This window comes from Eurosta solidaginis, chromosome 3, assembly GCF_040869045.1.
Source record: "Eurosta solidaginis isolate ZX-2024a chromosome 3, ASM4086904v1, whole genome shotgun sequence".
Lineage (NCBI taxonomy): Eukaryota > Metazoa > Arthropoda > Insecta > Diptera > Tephritidae > Eurosta > Eurosta solidaginis.
Window position 1 is genome coordinate 176,648,766 of NC_090321.1, and position 21,129 is coordinate 176,669,894.

At 42.7% G+C, this 21,129-nt stretch overlaps 1 protein-coding gene across 4 annotated transcripts; it reads right to left on the reverse strand.

Moving 5' to 3' along the window:
• Window positions 1-3,172: 3,172 nt before the first annotated feature.
• LOC137244662 (transmembrane protein 208) lies at window positions 3,173-19,813 on the reverse strand. Of its 4 annotated transcripts, none has more exons than XM_067773993.1 (4): window positions 19,630-19,813; window positions 19,415-19,561; window positions 3,915-4,051; window positions 3,173-3,852 (listed from the first exon to the last, which is right to left on the reverse strand). In XM_067773993.1, the coding sequence occupies exons 1-4, from the start codon at window positions 19,633-19,635 to the stop codon at window positions 3,627-3,629; spliced, it is 516 nt and encodes a 171-aa protein (XP_067630094.1). In that variant the 5' UTR covers window positions 19,636-19,813; the 3' UTR covers window positions 3,173-3,626. The 4 variants fall into 4 exon arrangements, with proteins under 4 accessions (XP_067630094.1, XP_067630095.1, XP_067630093.1 ...); XM_067773994.1 differs by having other exon boundaries at window positions 19,439-19,561; window positions 19,630-19,812; XM_067773992.1 differs by having other exon boundaries at window positions 19,409-19,561; window positions 19,630-19,812.
• Between the last annotated feature and the right edge of the window lie 1,316 nt (window positions 19,814-21,129).

Sequence of the window (21,129 nt, forward strand, 5' to 3'; positions counted from 1 at the left end):
ATTTATGTTCGTATCGACGTTTTTCCGCTCATGGACGCTTCTCGACATTGTTGTAAGTGACCGCAACGCTGCCACGCTCTGTCCAGGTGTGTCGAACTATATATGACCCCAATAAGCGCTGATGATGCCTAATAAATAGGCTATAAAGGTGTCAGATAATAACAGTTTATTAGAGTTAAAAATGACGCCGGAGAGTTCCAGTAGAGTATAATATGAGCTGTTTAAATGTCTTTTAAGACTTATGTCAGACTCTTATGTAGGCTCAAATGATATACATACGTTAATAGGCTCATATAAGACGACCATTGCAAGAAGGAAATACATTGGTTTCGGCCTCCCAAATGAGCACATACCGACTGTCAACGCTCCAATTTAGATGTTTTTCCGACTCTTTTTTGACTTAAAATGTTTACTGGGTAAACTTAAATTTTTGCAACGGCATGCATTATTGGCTGAATATTTTTGAAAAACGCTGGATTACTGATTAAAACTAATTCAACCGATAGCGTAATGGATAACTACCCACCAATATAGGACAATTTGGATTTAATTTGTGTGTTTGTTTCCCATATTTCCCAAAAGATTATTTTTACCCTTCTATTGGGTAAATATATGGGTATTTACCCATTTTTTCCATATATAACCAATTTGCCGGGTATTTACCATTTCAGTATTTACTTCTTTCCCATCTCTACCTATTTGAGATTAAACTCAATATTTTATACAGAAAATTGGGTGTTTGTGAAAAAAATATTGAGGTAGAGAGTTCTTCAACCGAATTCTGAGCTAGACCCATGTTTCAACTATATGGTTGGCTCATCTGTACAATAACAAAATATGTCTGTTCAAATTGTCAAAATCTGTGTATTGGTGTTGGTGCGAATGGTATGGAATGTAGACATAAAACTTAGCAGTTTTTGTATGTGTAAGAAAATGTCGCCAATGTGTTGGTTTCATTTTGAGTTTGCCATCTCCGTTTGACAATCCAATCGACCATGCAATGAAATAAATAAAATCAGCTGATGAGATGAGCCAAACATATAATTGAGCCATGGCTATACCGTTTTTAAAACAAATTCTGAAAAATGACGTTATTCAAAAGTTTTCAGAGATAGGTTGCTTTCAAAACGGAGGCCGAGATAAGTTAATTTTCCAATCAGCACGCGATATATGTACATAATTTAACATTACCCTGTAAAAATCGCAAATACTCCATGCATGCATGTATGGAGTACTCGCTATGGACCAAGCGACTGCTCCAAAATTAACCACAATTCATACAAAAAATATGGTCCAATTAGCATTGCGATGTCCTAGGACTGGACCATATACTCCAGCTCCATATTACATCAGAGTAATCCATGGAGTACCCACAGTCCAATAAGCATCGTGTAGTGATTACAATTGTTAAAAACGAGCAATGGTACTCCATGTTTTACTCTGATGTAATGCGGAGCTGGAGTATATGGTCCAGTCCTAGGACATCGCAATGTTAATTGGACCCAATTTTTTGTATGAATTGTGGTTAGTTTTGGAGCACTCGGTTGGTCCATAGCGAGTACTCCATACATGCATGCATGCAGTACTCGCGATTTTTGCAGGGAATATGTTCGTGTAGAAACATGAGTTGGTCCATTGCTGCATTACAGTGGAGTATAATGGTATGTACTCCAGTGGACCACATGATCCAACGATTTTTGCAGGGTAGTAATAACGCTGTAACGAAACGAAATATTTTTTGAATTTTATTAGGCTTTGCTGGTGATGATTCCGTTTTTGGATGTCCTTATTCACAGGAAAAACAACGAAATAGTGCTGGAATGGTATTCTAAACCCATATCCTCCGGCAGAATAATAAACTTTCTATCATCGCAGCCCACAAAATACAAATTAAATACACCAAAAAGCCTCATACACAAAATATTTACGGTTCAAGGTTCGATTCGAGCATGGAGTACTCGGGATTTTTGCAGGGTACAACACATTGCTGCATTATAGTGGAGTATAATGGTAAGTACTCCAGTGGACCACATGATCCAACGATTTTTGCAGGGTAATCACTACACGATGTTTACTGGACTGTGGGTACTCCATGGATTACTCTGATGTAATGCGGAGCTGGAGTATATGGTCCAGTCCTAGGACATCACGATGTTAATTGGACCATATTTTTTGTATGAATTGTGGTTAATTTTGGAGCACTCGCTTGGTCCATAGCGAGTACTCCATACATGCATGCATGGAGTACTCGCGATTTTTGCAGGGATTCTCAAGCTTACGGAAAACTTCAATCAAGATATGAAAAAAATAAAAACGGAACATATCTCTCGCATACAAATCGAACTGCACACTCTACCATTTTTACACGTACAAAAGGCCGTATAGAACTATACCAACAAAACAACGTGGTTTACGAAATTCAATGCAAAGGTGGAGATAACGAGAACTTCAACAAAATCTACGTTGGAACAACGAAAAGGGCACTAGGAACTCGATTGGCAGAGCACGACGTCGATATAAGAATGAAGAAGACCAGCACTGCACTTGCTCAACACGCACAAACACACGGACACACACCTGATCTAAAAAATGCAACAATAATAGACGGGGAGAAGAGAGAATAGACGAGATACACATTGGAAAGCTTACACACATTACAATGAAGGGAGAGAACGACGAACAGAAAAGAAGACACCAAGTTTATTACTGCTAGCTATTTGGCTTGTTTATGACATTTTAGTATGACAAAAGTACCCAATGCCCATTGTTGTTTTTAGTTTTAAGTGTTTGTTGTTTGATGTTGTGTGCTGTTTACACGTTAATTTAATACTTTTTATGTAAGTTTGTCAAATATTCTTATAGTGATTTATGTGTTTTCAAAAATTGATTTTCTGTTTGTTTTTGTTTTGCCTTTTTGTTACTTTTGTTTAAAATACAGATTATACCCCTGAGGATGCCAAAGAGCTTGACGAAACGTTGGGTGATATTGGAGAAAAAGTACGAGTTTTTACTTGGACTAAATATACTAGACCAGCAAAACCTAATAAAATTCAAATAAATTCCAAACTGGTCAGCAAATTTTTAATGAAATATTTTTTGATAATCAACAAAATGAAATTTTTTCGTTTATATCGTTATGTAGAGGCCTACTAAAAAATAACAAATTTTAGCGTTTCTTTTTATATACATATGTCTTTTAATTTTAATTTTTTACAAATAAATCTCTTTTTTATATACAAAAAAATCTCTTAGGCCCACTTGCAGAACGGCAAAGTTATCTTTTTAAATCAGAATTAACCTGAAATGAGGGGTTAAACTCATACATTTTTCACAAACACTGCGTAAAAAAGAAAACTTGCCGTTCTGCAAATGGTTCTTACCAATGCTTACATGTAAAACAAAAACCACCCTATTTAACATTTGGGAAAAAATGCTTAAAACGCAAATAAAATACAAATGTAAAAATATGAAAACATTATTTATAAAACCCTCTCCAAACGCCTGCCGTATGAGCATTGGATTTAATTTTATTATCGGCATTCTTAATACATTTTGCTTCGTTTTAAGCTTTGACTTATTAGCTACTTTTGAATGGCCTGACCTTTTAAGTTATTACATTAAAATATTCACCTCATACGACGCATTTTACGTTCCATTTTGCGTTGTTTCTTTTCGTCTATTTCGGGCTCATGTTCGCCTGAGTTGCGTTGAGCCAGCCAAGGCTTTATAATGCTACCCCATAACATCCAGATTGCACGCAATGGTGCTAATAGTAAAAGGAACCAAAAGTAATTGGATAATAAAGATAATATTAATGTGCCCGATGTGAGAATTATTAGATCTTTAACATTTCTGCATTGAAAATTTTTTATAAAAAACACTTCAATATTTTAATTAGGTAAATTTTTATTTACTCCGCTATTCCACCTTCCATGTTTAAATCATTGCCAGAATCGAGTATCGCGCCATTTTCTGAGTATCTCGGTCGTGACATAAAAACCATAAACTGAACAGCAGCAGCAAGGGACAGCACAGCAATAATGCCCATAATCTTTAAAATAACAAAATCATCAGAAAAAAATGGACTAATTTATATTAAAACGTATATAAAAATGGTAAAAATAAAGGTAAAAGTCTAGAACAGGCCTTGTGGTTTTTGTAATGATAAAAGAACTCCTAACATGATAAAAGTGATGGTCGGGCTTGGTACTGGAACGTACCGAATCTGCTTCCGGCAAAGGACCATCAACACAGATAACACTCCCCAAGGTCTTCGGGGAGTGTCCTTATCGCTACTACCACAACAACAACAACAGCAACAGGAATTGCCCGGTGAATCCAGTACTCAAAAAACAATACCCTAAACTTGCAGAAGAGGAACGCATAATCCCTAGGGAAACGCGAGTCACTATAGCCCAACTTCGATCTGGATACTGTAACAGGTTAAACTCTCAGCGCTTCCCAAGGCCGTCGGTTCTATGTACCTCAGCGATTTTTCCCGACCAAGGACTGGCATTTCAGTGTAACCCCATTTAATTTGTTGCGTCCCTCCCACAAACTGTCATCCTAACAGCAGCTCCTTGCAGCGGGACTGCTCCATATTCTCTTACTCCGGGAAGGTATCGAACCCAATCCGGGTCCGTCTTCTGACCCCGGTCCTGAGAAATGGTTTGCTGCATCTGCCGGAAAAGAATCTTTTTAGGACGGTCATACTCTTGTCAGTGTGTCTCGTGTAAGAGATGGTTGCATCGGACAGGTCGTTCTGGGCTAGACCCCAAAACCAGACGTCCACGTAACTTCTATAAATCTTTTGTGGCTCCTTGCTGTTCACGTCCTAGGACGTCCCGTAGAATGCGCCTTAGCGCGCCCCCCCCCCCCGCTACCTTCCAGCAGCCCCGCTGCTCAGCAAGCCAGAAGTACCCGCTGTTTCTCGCGCCCCACGGCGCCACCAACTCACACGGCTGCTCCCACTCATACCTACAATCTCCGTAGTAGAGCCGGGAGCAATGCCGAGCATCAGCCCCTGCCCCCGTCTTCTTCCCCCTCTTTTCCGGCAGCAGTGTAGGTCAGGGAAACAGACTCTTAGTCCCCACCTCCCTTTGCACCGTTTGCCAGCACAGAATATATACGTTTGCGGCATCCGCCCAATGCAGCTCCTGCCATGGACGGTGCCACTTTCCTAGATGTTCTGGTCTCCGCGACGGAAACCCCCCGACGGGTTTCATTGCGCCATGCTGCCAGGCCGCATACCCAAATACACCGGGTACCCCAATCCTACCCAAGGACGTCTAGTCGCAGGGCCTCAACAGCAATCGCGTTCTGGTCTTCCACAACCCAGGCGTAGTCATCCGTCACTTACTTCCAGAGTGACGACGTCTCCTCCTATGCACTTCAGAATTCTGCAGTTAAACTGTAATGGATTAACTGGGAAGATCACGGAGATAGTCGACTTCATGAAGCGGCACAACATCCGCATTGCTGCGATTCAAGAGACTAAACCCACAGCAAGATCTGCACTGCAGACCTGTTCTGGGTATAATGTCCGCAGAAAAGATCGCGAGAGCGGAAATGAAGGTGGCCTCGCGTTTATCATACACCACACTGTGCAATATCATATATTTGATTCCGACATCGACCGCAGGGACAGTGTCTTAGAACGTCAAGGATTGTCTGTCCGGTCGGGCGATGTAAATCTAGAAATCATCAACATTTACATCCCTCCTGTCACCTGTTGCCCCAGTGGATACCGCCCTGATATCAGAAGAAGAATGTCGTAGAGGTTAGACGTGTTTTGTGAGCGGAAAGAAAAATAAATACACTCGAAAATAAAAATAAAAATAAAGCGAAAAGGACGCATTTTGTGATTTGACAATTATAAGTGAGGCACTGACATGGATTTGAGGTGCGGAAAGTGTAAATGTGGGTCGCGGGAGGCCACTATTCCGTGCAATGGTGTATGTGGAGGCGTATTTCACATTAAATGTATTGGTTTTTCCAAGTATGAGACGGATGCCTTGTTAAAGCATTCAAACTTAAAATTTTTATGTGATGCATGCATTGATTATATTGATGGTGCGCATAAATTTTACAAAGAGTTGATAAGTTTAATTAAAGATAATGAAAAAAATGTGAAAGTATCGTGGAGGAAAAAATAAGTAAAGTGAATGAATCATTTATAAACATTTAAAACAAGTGCCATACAATCTGTGTCACATCAGGGAATCACTCGATCAGGTGAACGTACATATACTTTTGCTCGTGAACAAAAAGCCAATAAATTGGAACCACAGCAGTGACCTGTGTTTGTTGTTCTTGCTGCCGGTAAAAGCCACAACAACTACTGCATTGCCCGCGCACACATAACGTGGTTTGTGTTTTTGCTAAACGTCACTCATTTTTTCCGTGCTGCCAGTCAGTAAGAAACTGTTTCTATTGTAGTATTTTTGGATAGTTTCTTTTTTGGTCCTTATTGAAAATGGCTCTGACCTCCACTAAGCGTCGCGGTGAAGCAATGAATAATGAGATGGAAGTTATCAAAGCTCCTCGCATCAGTGAATCCTCCCCGAGCCTCATCCAAAGCATTGATCAGCGCATCCTTAAAAATAACGAGTTTATAACGAAACAAATTCTAGACTCTGAAAAAAGACTTATTTAGTTTGTCGGTAAAAAGATAGAAGACAAATTTGAAAGCTTAAAGTTAGAGGACAAATTTGTGGGCTTAAAGCAGGATTTAAATGAGCTGAACGATAAAGTATCCCGTCTGGACGCTGTATTTGATCGTTTAGGACATCTCGAGGAAGAAGTTTCTCGTCTGGAGACAGCACTCGTGCGCATTGGGCATCTGGAGGATGAAATATCCGTCCTAAAGGTAGAGCTGACCACACAAGAGAGCGAAATAGAAAACCAAGTAGCTGCTTGCGGCGTCCGGGTTCATGGTATCCCAGCTGAGGAAGGGGAAAATCTCCAAAGCATTTTCCACCATTTGTGTTTCACATTGAACTTGCAGCCCCCCCCCCCCCCCTCCCCCCCATAAACAGCATCTTTCGGTCTCGGAAATTACGCGACAGTGTCACTGATCCAACCATCGTCATAAGGTTCAAGTCTCCATCCGATAGAAATACCCTCCTAAAAACAATTTCGAGCTTCAGGCGTCCGGACCCTGAAAATAAAAGTAAACGAGGGCTCCGTCTAGTAGATGTGGGTATAAACTCCGAAGCTCCGTTCATCGCTGACGAAACGGAATTATGAAATATTCAAGCCAGCGATCCGCCTTAAAAGAAGGAAAAAAGTAGCCGCCGTCTTCACAATCAGAGGCATAGTTCACATAAAGCGTAAAGCCAACGATAACCCCGATAAAATCCCTAGCTTGGAGTCACTCAAGGACCTTGAGAATTCAAGCCCAGATGATGGTAGCTCCTTTCGAGACGAATCCATTAATCGATCTACTAATGCACAGAACGGGCTTCCACGTATTTAGTGTAATAAGTATATTACGTATAAGTCATTTCTTTCCTTTCTGTCTCTTTTCCTCTTTCACCTTCATATGCCATAGCAAATTGCATTTAACCAAAAGCAGTGCAAAGCTTATTGCCAAACCTTTTTATATCTCTGGTGCTAAATTATTATAAGTCCCCAAGTTTCAAAGACTGCTCTCGAACGTTGCTGCGCATACTTAGCAGGCGTGCGAAAGGTATAAATATCATACACATTAACGCGCAAAGCCTCTGTAGAAAACTTGATGAGTTAAGATATCTTTGCGAGGCCTCCGATATAGATATTATCTGCATCTCCGAGACCTGGTTTTCTTCACGCCATAACGATGAGATGGTGAAACTAAATGGCTATCGACTTTTCAGAGCTGACAGAAGTGGTCACGGTGGTGGTGTCGCTATATATGTTAAAAGTAGTTTGTCCTGTAAATTACGTTGTAGTTCTTGTACCGGTGATTCTGAAGAATTTGTGTTCGTTGATGTTTTTTCATCAAAGGGTGATAAGCTCCTTGTCGGCTGCGCATATAGACCTAATCGCCAAGTAAATTTTGCTGACTTTACTGATTTTCTGCAACCTCTACTCTTAAGTTACGAAAATATAGTCCTAGCTGGTGACTTCAATAGCAACCTGCTCACAGATTCAAGTCTTAAGCTAAGTACGGAATCTCTGGGACTCTTCTCGGCTAACATTACCATACCAACGCATTTTACCAACACTAGTTCCTCGCTGCTAGACCTCTTCTTTGTAAACGACTCAGAGAAAGTACTTCTTTACGATCAGCTGTCTGCTCCCAATTTTTCTAAACACGACCTCCTATTCATTACTTACAACTTTCAAACGTTGTTTACACCGAGCTCGTTTACATATCGTGACTTTAAAAGTATAAATTATAGTGCACTTGCTGAAGCAGTGGAGTCTGTCGACTGGAGATTGATTCGGACGATGGCATCGGTGGATGGGCAAGCTAAATTCCTTCAAGACAGTATAAATAAGCTCTTCGACGACCACGTTCCTACGAAACTTAAGGTGACGAAACACAATAGCAATCCATGGTTTGACGCCAGTATTATGCATCTAATTCACTTGCGTAATCTAGCTTATTCCCGGTGGAAAAGATACAGAACTGTGGAAATGCACATGCGCTTCAAAGCTGCACGAGTCACTGCCAATAAAGCCATAAGATCGGCTAAAGTACATTTCTACGAAAATAAGTTCAGCACCGCTTTAAATTCAAAAGAAACTTGGAATAGGATCAAGAAAATTGGAATTGGCAAATCCAAGGCCGATCTCTCTGCCCCCCCTGATGTAGATGTTAACGATATCAATGATAGTTTTTTAAAGTTACTTCCCTCGGCTGCTAATGTATGTATTGACAACTACGGTGATCGTGTAAATGTTGATGCTAGTCCTCTCGAGTTTGTTCGTGTCGATGACTGTGATGTTGTGAAAGCCATACTTTCTGTGAAGTCCACCGCTATAGGCTTAGACGGAATATGTGCAAGATTTCTGAAAATTATTCTACCCGTAATCCTGCCCCATATAACCTCTTTAATAAACTCTATCCTAACCACCTATGTATTTCCAACATGTTGGAAAGCTGTTAAAGTTATCCCCATCCCCAAACAAAACAAAGAGTACAGGCCGATAGCCATACTGCCTTTTCTTTCGAAGGTCGTTGAGCGCATCCTACATGGGCAGATCGCTACATATGTGCATGCAAATAAACTTTTAACGGATCATCAGTCCGGTTTCAGACCAAAAAGGAGCTGTACTTATTTCTGTGGTAGAAGATATACGGGAACGCATAGATGATAACTTTACGGCATTCCTAACCCTTCTTGACCACTCTAAAGCCTTTGACTCTGTTGACCATACCCTACTATGTAAAAAGTTGGAAAACATGTTTAATTTTTCCAGTCATGCAACCAACCTAATCAGATCTTATCTAGACGGCAGAACGCAGGCAGTATGTGTAGATAATATAAAGTCAAACTTGTTAGACGTTTCGCGTGGTGTACCCCAAGGGTCAATCCTTGGTCCTTTGTTTTTTGTATTGTACATTAACGACCTGCCTTGTGTTCTTAAGTATTGTGACGTCCACATCTATGCTGACGATGTTCAATTGTATACGTGCTGTCCTGTCGATTGTATGAGTTTATGTATAAGTAACTTGAATCAAGACCTTAGTCAAATAGGTGTATGGGCTTCCATGAATGGTTTATGTCTAAATCCTAGAAAGTCGAAGTGCATTGTTATCCGTAGAAAGCCGCTAGCTACAAATGGCTTAAACAATATTATTTTTGAAAATTCTGTTATAGAATATGTTGACACGGCAAGAAATCTTGGCATAGTTTTTAACAAAAGATTGTCCTGGAGAGACCATATCTTTAGAACCGTAGGAAAAGTGTACGGTATGCTCCGTACACTGTGGTTGACACAGTATTTCACTCCGCTACATATTATATTCGACTACTTTTATCCAAAGCGTACTTAATACCTACGCTCCTCTACGGCTGTGAGATTTTTTCTAACTGTGACGCTGTGAGTAAAAAGAAGCTTAATGTTGCCTACAATAACATTGCTAGATACGTTTACGGGCTGAATAGACTTGATCACGTTTCCTGTTATTCTGCAAAGTTGCTAGACATTTCTTTTGACAATCTTTTAAAGTTTAGAAAACTTATTACCTTGCATAAGATAATCTACACGAAGGAGCGTTATTACCTATATCGAAGGCTTCAATTTCTTCATTCTACGAGGACAATAGTTCTTGCACTTGTTAAGCACCGTATGCTAATTTCTGAACGCCAATTCTTCGTTACTTCGATCCCTCTTTGGAACTCCCTTCCAGCCAGAATAAGACAAATAAGTAATGCACTGCATTTCAAAAAAGAATTAATCTTGTTCTTTAATTGACTCACCTCTCCTTCTTCAACTGACTCTCTTTACTGATCTTCTATCCGTTTTTCTTGCCACCTCCTATTTCCTCAAAGGATAGAACCTAATATTATTACTGTACTACCTACCCTTGCAATGTCCCCTCTATTCTTATTTCTTTTCTGTGTCCCTAGGCTAAGCTCTTTAAAATTTATTGTAACCATTAAGTCTTATTTTACAAATTATCTATTGTTTATCTAAGTTATTGAAACATTTTTTGAATTTTCGCCATTGTTCTGACTAGCACTATAAAATACTTTTGTCAAATTGTTGTGTTAGGAAAAATTTAATAAAATACAAAATACAAAATGAAACTGTAAAGCAAATTAAAAAGATAATCACACTCCAAAATAAAGAGAGCCGGGTCGAAGTAAGAGCGATTTACGCAGACAAATTAAAAGGTGGAGTGGCGGGAAAAGCACCTGTCATATTGAAGCCAAAAGCAAATCAACTGGCAGCCGATGGTAACATTGGCATCCGAACACCTGCCTATACTTATTTCGTTTGAGCGTCCCGCCGACTTCATCGTCGCAGAAAAACGCACTTTCATTAACTTTAAAACAGGAAAGTGGGACGAATACAAATCCTATACAGACAACCGCTTTGCTGCCCTCCCTATCCCAACTGATGCCCGCCAAGGGGAGCGTGCTTTCCGCAAGGTCATTATTCCGACTCGTAGAATTCCCGAAACTCGGCCACTTCCCGGCAGAGGCCGCAAGTTTAGCGAGAGAACGTGACCTTATAAGACAGCTCGATCCCGGCGACCCCCAAATAAGGGACATAAACCAACGCATCAGATTGCTTGTGGATGAACACAAGCGGGCGAAATGGGAGGAGCATCTAAGCGGTTGTAACCTCTCCGCCGGTATAGGTAAACTTTGGTCCACTGTAAAGTCCCTATCGAATCCGTCTAGGCACAATGACAAAGTTTCCATCGCCTTTGTCGACAAAGTGCTGTCGGATGCGAAAAAATGCGCGAGCGCTTTCTGCCGACAATACATAATGCATTCTACGGTCGACAAACATAGACGGAGGGCCAACAGACGCGCACGTAAACATAAGTTCAGCGCGTCACCAATTACCATCACCGCCAAAGAGGTTGAGGATACCATCGGTCATACTAAACCATCCAAAGCAGTGGGCCCAGACGGCATAGCCATGCCGATGCTTAAAAGCCTAGGGAAAGAGGGTTTCAAATATTTAGCACATGTCTTCAACCTATCTCTTTCCACCTTTGTCATACCCGAAAAATGGAAAATGGCCAAGGTGGTCCCGCTACTAAAGCCTGGGAAACCAGCTAACATAGGAGAGTCATATCGCCCGATATCTCTCCTATCGTCAGTAGCCAACACGCTTGAAGCCATTTTGCTCCCTTATTTCCAAGCAAATTTGCAGCTAGCCCCTCATCAGCATGGCTTCAGAAAACTCCATACCACCGGCAGCCTTGGGAAGCGACCCTATTTACAACATGGACGTCCCAAATGTCGACCATTTTGAACATCCACGTCGATGGCACTACGCTACCGACTGTCCTACACCCCAAAATCTTGGGTGTGACGTTTGATCAGGATCTACATTTTGGTGAGCACGCAGCCGCAATTGTTCCGAAAATCCAGAGCCGTATTAAAATCCTCAAATCCCTTGCTGGCAGTACTTGGGGAAAAGACAAATAAAGGCTCATTACCACATACAAAGCAATTGGTCAGCCGTTTGCGTGCCACGCGTCCCCTATATGGTCGCCAAGCCTAAAAACTACCCACTGGAAGAAGCTACAGGCCTGCCAAAATACTGCGCTCAGAACCACCACGGGCTGTCTTCTTATGTCCCCAGAACACAATCTACATAATGAGGCGAGAATACTCCCCATCAGGGAGAGAAATGAGATGCTAACCAAACAGTTCCTGTTGAATACCCAGAAACCTGGGAATCCCAACAGAAATCTGATTGATGAGACAGCACCGCCTAGGGACTTGCGCTTCCCAAGGCAGTCGGTTCTATGTACCGGAGCGACTCGGGATTTTTCCCGACCAAGGACTGTCATTTCAGTGTAACCCCATTTAATTTGTTGCGTCCCTCCCACAAATTGTCATCCTCCCAGCAGCTCCTTGCAGCAGGACTGCTCCATATTCTCTTACTCCGGGAAGGCATCGAATCCAATCCAGGTCTGTCTCCTGACCCCGGTCCTGAGAAATGGTTTTGCTGCATCTGCCGGAAAAGAATCTTTTTAGGACGGTCATACTATGTTCAGTGTGTCTCGTGTAAGGGATGGTTGCATCGGACAGGTAGTTCTGGGCTTGATCCCAAAATCCGACGTCCACGTAACTTTTATAAATCTTTTGTGGCTCTTGCTGTTCAAGCCCAAGGACGTCCCGTAGTCTACGCCTAAGCGCCCCCCCCCCCCCACTACCTTCCTGCAGCCCCGCTGCTCTGCAAGCCACAACAAGAACCCGCTGCTGCTCGCGCCCCACGGCGCCAACAACTCAAACAGCTGCTACCACTCATAACTACTACCTTCGTTGTAGAGTCGGTAGCAATGCTGAGCATCAGCCCCTGCCCCCGTCTTCTCCCCCCCCCCCCCTTTTCCGGCAGCAATCGTGCAGGTCAGGGAAACTGACTCTTAGTCCCTACCTCCGTTTGCACCGTTTGCCAGCACAGAATAAATATGTTTGCGACATCCGCCCAATGCAGCTCCTGCCTTGGGTGGTGCCACTTTCGTAGATGTTCTGGTCCCCGCGACGGCAACCCCCCGAGGGGATTCATCGCGCCATGTTGCCAGGTCGCAAACCCAAATCATCCGGGTACCCCAATGCTTGCCCAAGGACGCCCAGTTCCAGGGCCACAACAGCAATTGCGTCCTGATCTTCCAAAACCCAGGCGTAGTCACCCGTCACTTACCCCCAGAGTGGTGGCGTCTCCCCTTATGCACTTCAGAAGATTACGGAGATAGTCGATTTCATGAAGCGGCACAACATCCGCATTGCTGCGATTCCAGAAACTAAACTCACAGCAAGATCTGCATTGCAGACCTGCTCTGGGTATAATGTCCAGAGGAAAGACCCCGAGAGGGGAAATGGAGGCGGCCTCGCGTTTATCATACAACACTCTGTGCAATATTATATATTTGATCCTGGCATCGACCGCAGGGACAATGTCTTAGAAATCATCAACATCTACATCCCTCCTGCCACCTGTCTTTGTGCTTAGTCGGATTGGATAGGGACTTTACGGTGGACCAAAGTTTACCTACACCGGTAGAGAGGTTACAACCTCTTAGGTGCTCTTCCCATTTCGCCCGCTTGTGTTCGTCCACAAGCAATCTGATGCGTTGGTTTATATCCCTTATTTGGGGGTCGCCTGGATCAAGCTGTCTTATAAGGTCGCGTTCCCTCGCTAAGCTCGCGGCCTCCGCCGGGAAGTGGGGCCGGATTTCGGGAATTCTCCCGGCGGGAATGAAATGTGCCGAGGCGGATTCAATGACCTTACGGAAGGCACGCTCCCCTTGGCGGCATCAGTCGGGATAGGAAGGGCAGCAAAGTTGCTGTCTGTTGCAGATTTATATTCTTCCCACTTTCCTTTTTTTGAAGTTTATGAAAGTGCGTTTTTCGGTGACGATGAAGTCGGCGGTACGCTCGAACGAAATAAGTATGGGCAGGTGGTCGGATGCCAATGTTACCATCGGCTGCCAGTTGACGCAGTTTACGAGTTCTGCGCTCACGATTGAGATATCTGCCGAGCTATGACAGCTTCCTACCATACGTGTGGGGTCGTCTCCGTTTATTGTGCAGAACGTCGTTTCTTCTATTTGATCCGCCAACATCTCACCCCTACTGTCCGCCCGCAAGTTTGAATGCCATAGGTCGTGATGGGCATTGAAATCGCCTAAGATAATGCAATTGTTGCCAGTGAGTAAGGCCTCGATTTTAGGGCGGTATCCACTGGGGCAACAGGTGACAGGAGGGATGTAGATGTTGATGATTTCTAGATTTGCATCGCCTGACCGGACAGATAGGCCTTGACGTTCTAAGACATTGTCCCTGCGCTCGATGCCAGGATCAAATATATGATATTGCACAGAGTGGTGTATAATAAACGCGAGGCCGACTCCATTTCCGCTCTCGCGGTTCTTCCTGTGGACATTATACCCAGAGCAGGTCTGCAATGCAGATCTTACTGTGAGTTTAGTCTCTTGAATCGCAGCAATGCGGATGTTGCTTTATGAAATCGACTATCTCCGTAATCTTCCCAGTTAGTCCATTACAGTTTAACTGCAGAATTCTGAAGTGCATGAGGGGTGACGCCGCCACTCTAGGGGTAAGTGACGGGTGACTACGCCTAGGTTGTGGAAGGCCAGGACGCAATTGCTGTTGTGGCCTTGGGACTGGGCGCCCTTGGGCAAGCATTGGGGTACCCGGATGATTTGGGTTTGCGACCTGGCAACATGGCGCGATGAAACCCGTCGAGGGGTTGCCGTCGCGGAGACCAGAACATCTAGGAAAGTGGCACCACCCAAGGCAGGAGCTGCATTGAGCGGATGTCGCAAACCTATATATTCTGTGCTGGCAGACGGTGCAAACGGAGGTAGGGACTAAGAGTCTGTTTCCCTGACCTGCACGATTGCTGCCAGAAAAGAGGGGGGGGGGGGGGGGGGTGGGGGGAGAAGAAGACGGGGGCAGGGGCTGATGCTCAGCATTGCTACCAGCTCTACTACGAAGGTAGTAGTTATGAGTGGTATCAGCTGTTTGAGTTGTTGGCGCCGTGGGGCGCGAGCAGCAGCGGGTACTTGTTGTGGCTTGCTGAGCAGCGAGGCTGCTGGAAGGTAGTGGAGGGGCGCTTAGGCGTAGACTACGGGACGCCCTTGGGCGTGAGCAGCAAGGAGCCACAAAAGATTTATAAAAGTTACGTGGACGTCGGGTTTTGGGATCAAGCCCAGAACAACCTGTCCGATGCAACCATCCCTTGCACGAGACACACTGAACAGAGTATGACCGTCCTAAAAAGATTCTTTTCTGGCAAATGCAGCAAAACCATTTCTCAGGACCGGGGTCAGGAGACGGACCCGGATTGGGTTCGATACCTTCCCGGAGTAAGAGAATATGTAGCAGTCCTGCTGCAAGGAGCTGCTGGGAGGATGACAATTTGTGGGAGGGACGAAACAAATTAAATGGGGTCACACTGAAATGACAGTCCTTGGTCGAGAAAAATCCCGAGTCGCTCCGGTACATAGAACCGACTGCCTTGGGAAGCGATAGAAGCACTAAACTGGTTGAGTATAAAACAGCTCATATTCTACCACAGTATGAAATTTGTATTTAATATTAAGCACGGTAAATTACCAACATACCTCAGCAAAAAGCTTAGATATGTAAATGATGCACATTCATACGTAATCAGAGAAAACAATAATTTTAGATTACCTCTTTTCAAAACAGAACAAGCAAAATATATTTTATAAGGGCCTGAAATATTTCAATGAACTTCCTAATCACATAAAAAGTAGTAATAACTTCAATACTTTTAAAAAAAGTTTATTGGAGCATTGTAAAACCCTTTCAATAAGTTAAGTTTTTTTTTTTTATTTTTATTTTATTTTTTACATGACATACCGATACTGGAGCGCGAAAAGGGAATGGTAATACTGGTAGCAGCAAAATACAATGCACCCGGCCCTAAGGAAAAGAAAATCAGTCGCCACCTGTAACTCCAGACAGTTCCAACAACAAATTTCGCTGGAATTCGGTATTCTCAGCCTATATTTACTGTTGCTGATCGGGATCACTCGCATTCCGACAGCATTAATATAACAATAAAATTATATGATGTGTAACCAAAATAAGGTCAAACAAAAGTTGGAGCAGGGGGGATAGGAAACACGTCCTTTTCAACCTCCCAATATATTTTGAGCTGTGCTGATCGGAATCTTCATGCGTTCCGACAGCGTCTTTACTAAACAAAGTAGAGGGGTGATTGGGTACACTTCAATTTCCAACATACAAAGACATGTTTAGCTGTGTTGATCGGAGACCAATACATTCCGACAGCTTAATATACAAATATAATTGAAAACTATAAGTTCCAAATTTTGTTGCCTTAAGCTGGGAGCCCTGGAGGATTGGAAACGCGTCCTTTCCAACCTTCCTTAAATGACTGGCTCCCAGACTCGTCCGTTTGTTACGCCAGTAAATATGCTGATCGGAATCACATGGCATTCCAACAGCATATTCAATAGAAATAAATGATATAATAATGAATTGTTCTTAGTAGTTTAAGTTTTAGGCCTAAACGGCCGTAATAATAAATAAATTAAAAATTAAAATTAAATACATAAGACAGCTTGATCCAGTCGACACCCAAATAAGGGATATAAACCAACGCATCAGATTGCTTGTGGACGAACACAAGCGGCGAAATGGGAGGAGCACCTAAGAGGTTGTAACCTCTCTACCGGTTTGGGTAAACTTTGGTCCACCGTAAAGTCCCTATCGAATCCGACTAAGCACAAAGACAAAGTTTCCATCGCCTTTGGCGACAAAGTGCTGTCGGAGGCGAAAAAATGCGCGAGCGCTTTCTGCCGACAATATATAATGCATCCTACGGTCGACAAAGATAGACGGAGAGCCAATAAACACGCACACAAACACAAATTCAGCGCGTCATCAATCACCATCACCGCTAAAGAGGTTGAGGACGCCATTGGTCGCGCTAAACCATCCAAAGCAGTGGGCCCAGACGGCATAGCCATGCCGATGCTTAAAAGCCTAGGGAAAGAGGGTTTCAAATATTTAGCGCATGTCTTCAACCTGTCTCTTTCCACCTTTGTCATACCCGAGAAATGGAAAATGGCCAAGGTGGTCCCGCTACTAAAGCCTGGGAAACCAGCTAACATAGGTGAGTCGTATCGTCCGATATCTCTCCTATCGCCAGTGGCAAAGACGCTTGAATCAATTTTGCTCCCTTATTTCCAAGCAAATTTGCAGCTAGCCCCTCATCAGCATGGCTTCAGAAAACTCCATAGCACTACCATCGCGCTAAATGCCATTAGCACCCAGATAAATTGCGGTTTAAATCAAAAGCTTTTGATACGGTCAACTATGGCTCGTTACTGCAAGACCTGGAAGGGTCTACCCTTCTCCCATGTCTTAAAAGGTGGACCGCAAATTATCTGGGTGGTCGGCAGGCATCGGTGCAATTTAGAAACGAAACATCAAAACCAAGGAGAATTAAACAAGGGGTGCTACAGGGTGGTGTCCTATCCCCACTTTTGTTTAATTTCTACATATCTAAGCTACCTTCACCACCGGAAGGAGTCACAATCGTTTCCTACGCCGATGACTGCACAATAATGGCCACAGGCCCAGGCCCAAAGATCGATGCGCTATGCAATAAAATAAACGGCTATCTCCCTGATCTCTCCAGTTTTTCCGCCTCGCGAAACCTGGCATTATCACCGACTAAATCTTCCGCGACCTTATTTACAACATGGACGTCCCAAAGGTCGACCATTTTGAACATCCACGTCGATGGCACTACGCTACCGACTGTCCTACACCCCAAAATCTTGGGTGTGACGTTCGATCAGGATCTACATTTTGGTGAGCACGCAGCCGCAATTGTTCCGAGAATTCAGAGCCGTAACAAAATCCTCAAATCCCTCGCTGGCAGTACCTGGGGAAAAGATAAAGAAACGCTCATGACTACATACAAAGCAATTAGCCAACCGATTACGTGCTACGCGTCACCCATATGGTCGCCAAGCCTAAAAACTACCCACTGGAAGAAGCTACAGGCCTGCCAAAATACTGCTCTCAGAATTGCCACGGGCTGTCTTCTTATGTCCCCAGAACACCATCTGCATAATGAGGCGAGAATACTCCCCATCAGGGAGAGAAATGAGATGCTGACCTAACAGTTCCTGTTGAATACCCAGAAACCTGAGCATCCCAACAGACATCTGATTGATGAACCAGCACCGCCTAGGGGCCTAAGGAGTCATCTCCGTAAGCATTTTGAGGAAATACGGCACCTGAGAACCCAGCCGTATGAAGCGAAAAAACACAAGCAGGTCCTTGGTGAACTCCATAAACAGGCGTCGGACCTTTATGCCGGGAATTGCCCGGTGAATCCAGTACTAAAAAAAAGTAACCAAAACTCGCGGAAGAGGAACGCATACTCCCCAGGGAAACGCGTGTCACTCTTGCTCAACATCGTTCTGGATACTGTAAAAGGTTAAACTCTTACCTATCCAGAATCAACCCCGACATACAAATTGTCAACCTTACCTTCGAGCGGCGAATCCCGTTTCACTAACAGACGAGGCTCTGGCGACCCCAAGCTCCTCATGGAACTTGGGGTTGGGGAGGGAGGGATGGCCTGAAGGTTTAATGTGGCCATATAAATCGTTCCCGAGATGGTCGGGCTAGCACCTTAATGGTGCTGTTACCGGACCGTATGGGATCTGTATCCGACAAAGGACGATCACATCGATAACACTCCCCAAAGCCTTCGGGGAGTAACCTAACCTAACCTACAACAACAACAACAACAACAACAACAACAACAACAACAACAACAACATACAAAATGTATGCCCGCTTGCAATGTGTCCCCACATGACACCAACCATCTGTTTAATTGTAATGTGGAACCAACGCCTCTAACACCCCTTTCATTATGGTCCACCCCTGTCGAAACAGCAAGTTTCCTTGGACTCCCGTTAGAGGATATTGATGACAATTTGTGATCGGTCGCGGCTGTTAGGTGGGGCGAAGCATTGCTACAACAACAATAACAACAACAACAACAACAATAATAACGACAACAACAACAACAATAATAACAACAACAACACCAACAACGAAAACGCGAATCGCCCCTTCAGATTACTGTCGAGATCAATACGCGTCGTTTGATATTTTTGGACGCGTATTAGCAGTCTAACCCTGTTCTAGAGGTTTACCAAAATAAATATGCCAGACAATACCACTGATACTTGGCTTAATCCAAAAAATATCACATTTAAAAGTGTAGCGCCTGCAGAGCATCCTATTGCCATGGTCTTGTAAAATTTCAATGTGGCCTTGTTTTCTTCAACGATCTGTTTAGCTCCTTTTGAACCTTGTTTGCCTTTTTGCGTTGGCTATCGAACAACAATGAAACAAGTTTTATAATTTATAAGTGTAAATGTTTATTTGGTTTTGTTCTTACCGCCATTATATATTTAAGAAGCCTTCTATTTTACGGAAATTTACTTTATGTGATAGTTTGCTTAAATTTCCCTTTTCTTATTTTTATTACAATTGCATTCGTTTCCTTGTCGAATGACGTGTCAACAAAATACCGAAATTTCACAGTAAAAAACTTGCCAGCCGATTATTGCTTAATGCCCAGCATTGTTTACTATATAGTTTGGCAGCTTAAAGGGCTAATTAATGGTGGCTTATAACCATAAAACCATAACCATATATAACAGCTGATCGAACCTACCTTATGGAAATCAATGTAATCAATTAATGGCGCCATACCATAACGCTAACGCCATAGCCAACCAATTGGTTTTTGGTTTTTCGCCATATCCATAACCTAAAAATATTTGAGTTGGTGAATTTAATAACTTTTTGTAGATTTTATTCATTGTTTTGGATACGTTATGACTAAGAAACTTATTTTTTGTAGAATATGTTTGTAATTTTTTGCGTTTTCTTCATTTTTATGAAATTTGCACGATTTTTAGGTTAAGGCACCGTTAATCGATCACATTGCAGATGGGTATGCATTTGGGTATGGTTACGACTATGGCGTTAGGGTTAAAGCGCTAATTAAACTTCCTTAACCCTAACGCCATAGACATAACCATACCTACCTACATCCATAACCATCTCCAATGTGATCGATTAATAGTGCCTTAACCTAAAAATCGTGAAAATTTCATAAAAATGAAGAAAACGCAAAAAATTACTAACAAATTCCACAAAAAATAAGTCTTTTAGTCATAACGTATCCAAAACAATGAATAAAATCTACAAAAAGTTATTAAATTCACCAACTCAAACATTTTTAGGTCATGGATATGGCGAGAAACCAAAAACCAATTGGTTGGCTATGATATGGCATGGCACCATGAATCGATTTCATTGATTTCCATAAGGTAGGTTCGATCAGCTGTTTTAACTGGTTATGGTTATGTCACCATTATCTACACCTTAAGCGTGGCCGAAGGCCGCCAACGCAGAAAGGTGTTCTGCGCAAAAAGATTATGGACATAGACCTGGGGGTCAATTCTCTAACTGTGAAAAACTGAAAAATGTACACTCATTGAAAACTCATTTGCACACACAATTTACACTTTAAATTTTCATGCGATTCTGTAAACTATTGTGCACATTGTTTTGCTGAATGAGCGCTGAATGTATGTCAGTGAGAAAATATTCATCAAACGCCATGAAAACAAAAATGTCATTCTGTAACAGTGCATATGAGTTTTGAATGTCATAAAAGTGTTCACTGGCTGCCATGGTTCAACTATATACAGGTTGGCTCATCTGTAAAGCAACAAAATATGTCTGTTCAAATTGTCATAAAGCATAGGCTTGACTTGGCTTGCGAACTGTCACTTACAGTTCTGTTAAATTAACATTGCATGTTTCTGATTACTCAAAACTTAACTTGACTTAGAAGTCTGTTGAATTTTGATTTTCTATGTAAGTT